Genomic DNA, 9,537 nt, shown 5'->3' with positions numbered 1-9,537 from the left:
CTCACAACGGCCTCCTTAAGGGCCGCAGGAAAGGCGCCCTCCTGCAAAGAAGCGTTAACAATTCCCTGGAGCCAGGCTCGTGTACCCTCCCGGGCTGCCAGTACCAGCCAGGAGGGGCACGGATCCAACAAACATGTGGTTGCGTTCAGCCCTCCCAAGACCCTGTCCACGTCCTCGGGAGCAACAGAATCAAACTCCTAGAAGACCTCCAAGGTCCCTTCTAACTCTGTTATTCTGTATTCTGTAAATAGAAAAGCAAAAATTATTACAGGTAGCTGAGGTGCCTAAAATTGGAAAATCCTACCGGTGGCTGGAAATGGCTGGATTAAAAGATAGCACTGAGGCACAGATCATAGCAACACAAGAACAGGCACTATATATCAGATTCATTCTGCAGGGGTTGATTGCACTAGACAGGGTCCAAGGTGCAGAGTATGCAGAGAAACCTCAGAGGCAGTCCAACATGTAGTGGTAAGGTGCAACATGCAGGTAGGAACAACATACATTGAATGGCACAACCAGGTAGGGGATTCCACAGAAGGTTGTGCAGAATAACAGGGCTAAGATCTTGTGGGATTTCCAGATAGGAAGGCAGATACTGGCCAATCAGGCAGACATCAGGGTAGGAGACAAGGATACAAGGACCAGAAAACAGCAGTGGTGGTAGATGTAGAGCTGACGAGTGACAGCACCATCAGGAAAGAGTATAAAAAGCTGGAGAAGTACCATGGTCTGAAAGAGGAACTAAAGAGAGTGTGGAATGTAAAGGCCAAAGTGATTCCAGTGATGGGACTATGACTCCTAATTATTTGGGAGAGAGGTTTCAACAGATTCCAACAACAATTTCAGTATTCTCTGTCCACAAGAGTTCAGTGCTAGGAACAGTTGAGATACTGCACAGACCTCTCAAACCAGTGGTGGGATTCAGCCAGTTCGCACCATTTCGGCAGAACCGGTAGCTAATTTTTTGTTGGACTTCCAGAAGCAGCATCCACACAGAGAACTGGTTGTTCATATATTTGAATCCCATCACTGCCTCAAACTTGCAGGTTTGGGTAGAGAACCCAAGATTGAGAAAGACACATATCATCCATAGGGATAAGGACAGAATTTTTAATTTTTCTTATATGATTGGGTTGCTTATCTTTGCTTCATAAGCTGTCTTATATTTGTACTATGCACTTAACCACTTTGATAAACCTACTTGGACAAGGAGGTGTTTTATAAATCAAGCAGAAAGTTTTAAGTTTCTTTTAAAAGCTGGCTAAAGCTCCAGTACAAGTACTTTTTAATACTGGGGAGCAAAACCCAGAAATTATACAGCAAGCAAGAGGGAAGGAGAGCCTTTCATCATATTCTTTGAATGAAGCACTCCATAAAATGGAATATGATTAAAAAAAGAAACCAGTTTTGAAAATAATTGAAGTGCATAAGAAATTAGAGTAAAAATTTACAGTATAATAAAAAATAAATTAATTAGAATTAATTAACATATATCATTTTGATTTAGTATGAAAAAGCAATATGGCCATAATGCTTTTCCATTTGTTTTGGTTTTTAAACCAAATGAGGTAGAATTTTAGTAACAAATGCTTAATCCATGTCACTTATTTTTTTTTAAAAAAACTATGCACATTTGGTAATTACTTGTTTGTCAATGATTGAATATTTTATGGTTACATTAATTTATTTAAGTGTTTCTAATTTTTATAAAAAGATTCACTTGGAAATAATTCAGATAACAGTATCACTTCTTTTCTGAATGTAATAAGCATGAAAATTGGAGCTGATGGAAATATTCAGGATGCACATGTCTTTGAAGAGGTACCTTGTTTCATTGAAAATATGAATATGAAACTCTGGTGATTGAATCAAAACACCTCACTGAAGAAAATAAGCCTCCTGAATCTTGGATAATTCATTTATTTAATTTATATGGCTCCCCATTCATGACACCAGTAACAGTTAACAGAATAACAGAGTTGGAAGGAACCTTGGAGGTCTTCTAGTCCAACCCCCTGCTCAGGCAGGAAACCCTATATCATTTCAGACAAATGGTTGTCCAATCTCTTCTTAAAAATCTCCAGTGTTGGAGCACCTACAACTTCTAGAGGCAGGTTGTTCCACTTATTAATTGTTCCAACTGTCAGGAAATTTCTCCTTAGTTCTAGGTTGCTTCTCTCCTTGAATAGTTTCCACCCATTGCTTCTTGTCCTGCCTTCAGGCGCCTTGGAGAATAGCTTGACTCCCTCTTCTTTGTGGCAGCCCCTGAGACATTGGAAGACTGCTATCATGTCACCCCTAATCCTTCTCTTCATTAAACTAATTAATGATAACTCTGCAATGATAGATGAGCTTTGATTTGAGGACAAAGAAAGGATGAAAATATTGGAATGGGATGAGCTCTTGCTTGCTCTCTTTCCCACCAGGACTTTGGGCTGTATGCATGTAGATGTTGGAGGGACACTAGCTCAGCAATTAAAGACACTGAATTTGTCAGCTGGAAAGTTGACAGCCTGAGTTCGAGACCTGAGTGCCATGCAATGAGGTGAGCTCTCATTACTTGCCCCAGCTCCTGCCGACCTGGCAGTTTGAAAGCATGCAAATGCAAGTAGATAGATAGGTACCACTTCAGTGGGAAGGTAGTAGTGCTCCATGCATATAGTCATGCTGGCCACATGACACAGAAATGTCTTTGGACAATGCTGGCTCCCTCAGCTAAGAAACAGAGATGAACACTGCCCCCTAGAGTTGGACACTTCCCCCTCTTTTTCCCCCCACTAGAAAGGAGGAAAATGTTTATGAATATAGATGTTTGCATCTGTTTGTAAAAGAGTGGTTTCCGTGCATGGGAACAGTTCATATACATAAAGAGGGGTCTGTTTTATAAATGGACTACCTTATTTTATAGCAAATTATTTTCAATCAATAGATATTAATTTCATTAATGGTTTTTTGTGTGTGCTGGTTTTGACATTCTTTGGCATATAACTTTTGGATGTGGTGTGGGTATAGATATACATTTGCACACGTGAATACAAGTAATCCTCGTTTACTTACCATAGTTGGGATTGTCCACTTGGTAGCTAATTACATGGCTGCAACAGACTTATGATGTCACTTCCCTTTGGTCATTAAAGGAATCACTGCAGTCATTAAGTGAGAAATCATGTGATTGTGACTTACAATTTTATTTCTATGTGCTCCATTAACTCTGCTTGTTGAAAGCCAGTTGTGAAGTGTGTGAATGTCCATGATGTGATTGCGATATGCTGTGACAATTGTTAATAGGAGAGTTGGTGACAAAGCTGGTTTTTTCACACTTTTGTAATGTTGCATGGTCGCTAGGCAGTCAGTAAGCAAGAGCTACCTGTATGTGCCAAAATATCCCAGTGTGTCCCACAAAACATTTATGGAGAGAGGGTTATGGGGACTGGTTTCAGCTGTGTAGACCAGGGCTTTTCAACCAGTGGTACGGGTACCACCTGTGGTACATTGGCACCTGGCAGGTGGTACGTGACCATCCTAGAAAAGTGGTAGCGGGGGAGGGGAATGAGCTGAACCGGTGGCAGCACCGCACAAGCCTGAGCCAGAAATGGCTGGAGCTGCAGGGCTGTCAGGGCTCAGCGGAAGCGCCAGGATCAGCGCCAGGCTCCAGCTGGAGCTCAGTGCTGATCCTGGCGCTTCTGCTGAGCCCAGAAGAAGTGCCAATCAGCTGGAATGTTGCAGCCTCTCCAGGGTCTTGTGATTTATATTCAGATGCTTGGCAACTGATTCATATTTATGACGGTCACAGTGTCCCAGGGTCATGTGAAGTGACCAAAACCTGCTGCAACCACCCAGCAGACGGGGGGGGGGGATAAAAACCAAACACCCCCCCACCCCACCCCCACTGCCAATCCTCAACAGAAATGCTCACAACAATGAAAACCTTGGATAGGAGGAAGAGCGCCACCGGGCGGGCAGGCAGTGTCTTGCTCAGCTGTGGCTTGGGGGGCACTTTTTCAGTGCCATTGTAACTTTGAACAGTCACTAAGTGAACTGTTGTAAGTCGAGGACTACCNGGGGGGGTCATCAAGTTTTTGACACCTTGCTAGGCGACAGGTGGTACTCGGATATTGCCATATCCTAAAAGTGGTACAATGGGTTAAAAGGTTGAAAAGCCCTGGTGTAGACAATCCTGACTTGGCAAGATGGGAGAAACTGGGTATTACATAAGAGTTTGGGGTTTAGAAAGTTTCACTGTCAATTCTCCTTTGGGCTTGGAGGTTATTTTAGAATCTGCTGATTCTTCTTTTCAAGTTAATGTCATAATGAAAATCACTCAATAATGTCCTGAACTTAATTAGTTAAAGAAATACTTATCTCATATCATCACATCCATCCTCTGAGCTCTATATGCATCAGTGTCAAGAAGCATCTTATTCTAGTGTATTGTAAGTTTCACATTATAATATTATACTGCAGTGGAAGGAGAAGCTGGCAATTGTTCTGCTGACTTGACTAAAACTGTCACTTGCATTAATCCTCAGTTGGAATTGGCCCTAAAAATAGAACTGCGACAGCTGACATTTTTCTTTTAAAAGCCTTCTCCATCTAAATATAGAAAGGCCTATGTTGCCTCTCACAGGAATTATTACATGCACAAGCCAGGGTATCCATAAATAACCATGGCATCTCCCCTGGTAACAACACATAACATGCATTCTGGATTGCTGAGAATTCAGCTCTCCTGTCCAGCTGGGATTGTCTCAGCTGTCAAGCCTTAATTTTTAAAAGCAATTTCACCTCACTGGCCTATGTAACATTATAAAAAGAGCTGTGAAATGTTTCTGAGGTAAAGATCTTAGATGTTGCAATGTGTGTCTTTTTTATTAGATGAGCAAGGAGGTGGCTAAATCTTTGCACTGAAATAAAATAGAGAAGGAATAGAAAAATCTCTTAGAAAGGATAGCTACTTACTGTCAGGTTTTGAACACATTTTTTTTTCTTTTCCAGATACACCATTTTTTTTAAATAAAAAATGCAATGCAATACTAACTGTCTTTCCTTCTTCCCACCTGATTCTTTAGGTGGGAGAGTTCAGAGCTCATGCAGCGGAGTGGACAGCCAATGTTACCGCAGAGTTCAAAGAAACCCGCAGGCGCCTGAGCGTTGAGATCTATGACAAATTCCAGCGGGCTACCTCCATCAAAAGAAAGCTCTCTGCAGAAATGGCAGTGAATCACAGCCAAGACCTGACTCCTTGCAAAAGAACCTTGTCTGTCAACCACCTCACCAGCGAGAAAGATATCTTGCCTGCCATCACAAAGACAGATAGCATTTATATGAATGGCTTGACTCCTCACTGTGCAGCGGAAGAAATTGCTGTGATTGAGAACATTAAGTAGCAGTGACTTTGAAGCCTGATCTTTTAATAAGAAGCCACCTATGGTTTAGACTTACCTTGTAGGTCCTGATTATTTTCCCTCTGTCCATAACCGATGCCAATAGCATTTTTTAAAAATCATATGCATGAGTTCCAACAGAAATCTACCCACAATATGGAGTCATCATTATATTTCTTGAAAGACACAAGATGAATGGCACTTTGGTCATTGACAAATGCTGGACTAGGCAATGTTCAATGCCTTAAAAAAAAAAAAGCCTAAATATTGGTGCCCAGACTGGCTTTTGTTTTTGTTTTTTTCATCTCTCCAGTTGCGCCGCAAGGCGTTAAGAATGAATAATGCTGGTTTAGGTTAACAATGTAGCTTTGAGAGATCAGTCCTTAAACTTTTCAGGGTCTACCATGCCAAGCCTAAGAAAGGACCATACATGGACTACAATCTATATGTAAATGGCAAGAAAATCTTATGCAGCCTTTTACCTAAGAAATTTTTGTCAGTGCCTTATCTTTTAAAGAAACAGAACCTCTATATCTTTCATATGGGTTTTTGTTAGTTTGTTGGTTCTTGCATGAGTACAATATCTCATGTTTATATTTCCACTTGCCCTCCCCCTAACCATGTTTTAAGGATGTCTGAAGCCAAGGATACCAGCGTTAAAAAATATGCCAAATCAAGGACATCAAAACGCCACTTCTAATCTAGCTTTAAAGGCACTGCAATTATAAGGGTTGCAAAAGGTGTCCCCTATAATTTTTTTTAAACTCAGGTGCAGGTTATACATGTACACTCAACTGATATGTAGAATTTATGGATCCATGTCAGGTCTCATTACTTAAACTCTACTCAACCTTTCATACCCATGCACCATGTACCAAAAAACTTCAGTTGTGTATTATTAAATTATTTGACAAGAGATATATCTTGGTGCAATAGATTTCTTTGCATATAAAGAATGCAGAAAAATCCTGAATCAGCAGCAGGTCAGCTACTAGCAAGTGCAGCGCTGCTGGCAAAAAAAGCATTCTTTTTTTTTTCTTTCTCTCCATTTGTTTTATCTGTGTCATGTTAGAAGCTCACTTAGCACAGGGATTGTGCCTGCTGGATTGCTTTCCTTGAATGTTACATCCTACATTTTTGCCCACTGCAGCTGGGAATAAAAGTAGGAATGCAATTGAAACTGGCATCACTGTGACTTTCAACACCAAGGATATAGATGGTATCTGAAGACAAATGCAGACATGGAAGTAGTTGATCAATAGCACAGAGTACAATTAAATAGATGACTCTTGGTTGGATATAATAGGCTGATATGCAGATCTGAAACCAATCCTTAGAATTTCTTTGATTGTTTTTTTAAAAAAACACAAATTAATTTTATAGCCTCTTGTGTCTTCTGTTTCTAAGTTTGTGTATGAGATTCAGAAGGAATGCAGAATTTAAAATAATGGAATGGAATGGCTCGTCTTTTAAATTATTTTCAACATTTTATTCTATTGCAACCTGGCTGTATATAAATACCCCTTAAAAGATTAATAGGCAGCCTGATCCTCAAAGCATAACTAAGGTGCAAGACTCCACTGAAATCACAGGAGCTTACACTGACAGAGCTATTTGAGGCCTTCACTCTTGGCTCTGAGTATTTAATACAAAATGGGACTACAATTGGATTCTGTTCAAATAACATATCCGTATCATTTGGTTATTATTAATAGCAGTATAAACTATGAATGTTAAATTTATGAATGCTTCATTTTTTTCTAACAAATCTAAGTTATAGGTGTAAATAGCAATCAGTGAAGAATTAACAAGAGTGTACATCTCAGATCAGTAAAGTTCCATTAAATATATATCAGGCCAAGCTCTTCAAAGAAAAAGGCCCCATCACCACCATTGCCCCCCCAGCACAGTGTTCTGAATGTCAACATGGTAAGAAAAGTTGTCTTACCATGTATAAACTGTGAATTGTAATGAAAATATAAAATAATAAAGTTTTTAATTTAAAAAAATGTTTCACTGAATCTCCTACTTGTGGCTATTTTAATGCTGGGAAAACTTCTGTAAAATCAGGATAGTGGAGCTTTCAAATTAGGATTAATTCTATACCTAATTGCAGCCTCCTTAATTTTAATAAAATTATTTTGGCTGATATAAACAATATTTCCCTTCAGAAACATTTTGTTTCTTCTCCAATTAGTTGTTCAGGGTTTTCCCCCCCCCCATGGCTACTGTTTTATACTTGCATTTTGTCTTAAACACGTTGACCTTAATGCAACAAGCACAAAGTGGTACATACAACATGGCATTCTTGTTTGTATTCATAAAGGCTGTCTTGTTTCTAAAATGCTACTGCAAGGCACTCCTTTTATTTCTAAAACAGAAACTTTCATACACATATTTAGATAGCTTAGATGATATATTTCTTTTATAAATCCAATTGTATATGCAAATAATCTACTTACACATCTCATGACTATAACATTAAATTTCTCAAATCTCAGTGATCAGGGTTCCCAACCGATGGCTATGAGATCCAGCTATCAAAATTCAGGTTATGCAGGTGTCAACCTGAATTTTTGACTTACTTAGAAATCTTCTTCATTTTAATAGAATGCTTCATATTTTGTACTTAATGGAATATGTATACCAGGTATGCTCTTCTTGGATAAACAAAGCTGGCTGATAGGGGAGCTCCATGAACTGAATTATCTTATACAGGTAGTCCTTGATTTACAACCATTCATTAAGTGACTGTTCAAAATTATGATAGCCCTGAAAAAAGTGACTTATGACCATTTTTCACAGCTACAATCCTTGCAACATCCCATGGTCACATGATAAAAATTTGAATGCTTGGCAACTGGCATGTATTTATGACAGTTGCAATGTCTTGGGGTTATATGATCACCTTTGACAAGCAAGTCAACGAGAAAGCCAGATTCACTTAACAAATGTGTTACTAACTTAACTGCAATGATTTACTGTGGCAAGAAAGGTTTAAAATGGGGCAAAACTCACTTAACAACTGTCTCACGTGGTAACAGAAATTTTGGGTTCAATTGTGATCATAAGTCGAGGATTAAAAAAACTCTAGACTAATAGAAAGGTATCATTACCAGGGTAGTATTGGATCCTTTATTCTTTGACAATGGATTATAAATTATTGTTTACTTTGGTATGAAACGTCATTGTGATGTATAGCCTGAAGACCAAACATTTAGAAATTCTTATAGACATATTAGGCTATCATATATCTGGATAACTCTGAACATTACAAGATCAGCAGTGACACAACAGGGAAGAGGATATTCAGAACATAGGATAGCATTTACATAAAGCAGATATTGATCTAATGGGTGTCTATATATATATGCAGAAGGACAGCTCTATCCTTTACATCAGGGGTAGTCAACCTTGGCTCTTTTATGACTCGTGGACTTCAACTCCCAGAATTCATGAGCCAGCTGTGCTGGCTCAGGTATTCTGGGAGTTGAAGTCCACGAGTCATAAAAGAGCCAAGGTTGACTACCCCTGCTTTACATGGTTGCTGTTCTTTTAGTGCCATCTCCCAACAGGAGGATGGTGACAATCAAAACTATGCATTCTTTTGATGTTGCTCTATTTGCTCACAGCCACTGATGGTTTTCTGGGGAAATATAGGGCTGCATTGATTTTCCACTAACTTCTGCAACATTACATGGTTGTTAAACGGGTTTAGTCCAACTTTGTATGTCATTATATTCTGAAAGATTATATAACTGCTACATATTATTATTAGGATTTTTTTTGAGGCATAGTCAGTCCAGCACTGCCTAACTGAACTCGGCCCACAGGATTCTGGGTGATGACCAATGACCTGGGTGAATTTGACTGGCTGCATTCAGGATGGAAGGCCAAAAGTTTTACATTAAATGTTACAGAGAATAAATATGAGTATATTGTTGCATTTAAAGAAGTATTTCAGAATCATCAAGCTACTGATATAAGAAGGATTAATTACCAAGAATCAGATTATGAAATGTGTATTTTCTCAAAAAAGAACTAATTGTTGAAATCCATATAAACAAATATGATTACGGGACTGGAGGCTAAAACGTATAAAGAAAAGTTGCTGGAATTGTGTATGTCTGGTTTAATGAAAAGAAGGACT

General features: G+C 39.0%; 1 protein-coding gene across 1 annotated transcript in view; it reads left to right on the top strand.

Moving 5' to 3' along the window:
* Positions 1–5,390, top strand: part of KCNK2 (potassium two pore domain channel subfamily K member 2) — a 74,372-nt gene extending 68,982 nt beyond the window's left edge. Inside the window, exon 6 of the mRNA XM_015818023.1 lies at positions 5,073–5,390. Coding sequence (XP_015673509.1) covers positions 5,073–5,390 — 318 coding nt within the window. The remainder of the gene's footprint in view (positions 1–5,072) is intronic.
* Positions 5,391–9,537: the final 4,147 nt, after the last annotated feature.

Source organism: Protobothrops mucrosquamatus, unplaced genomic scaffold (genome assembly GCF_001527695.2).
Source record: "Protobothrops mucrosquamatus isolate PMUCROS unplaced genomic scaffold, P.Mucros_1.0 scaffold665, whole genome shotgun sequence".
Taxonomy (NCBI): domain Eukaryota; kingdom Metazoa; phylum Chordata; class Lepidosauria; order Squamata; family Viperidae; genus Protobothrops; species Protobothrops mucrosquamatus.
This window is presented reverse-complemented; position numbering and strand designations above follow the sequence as displayed.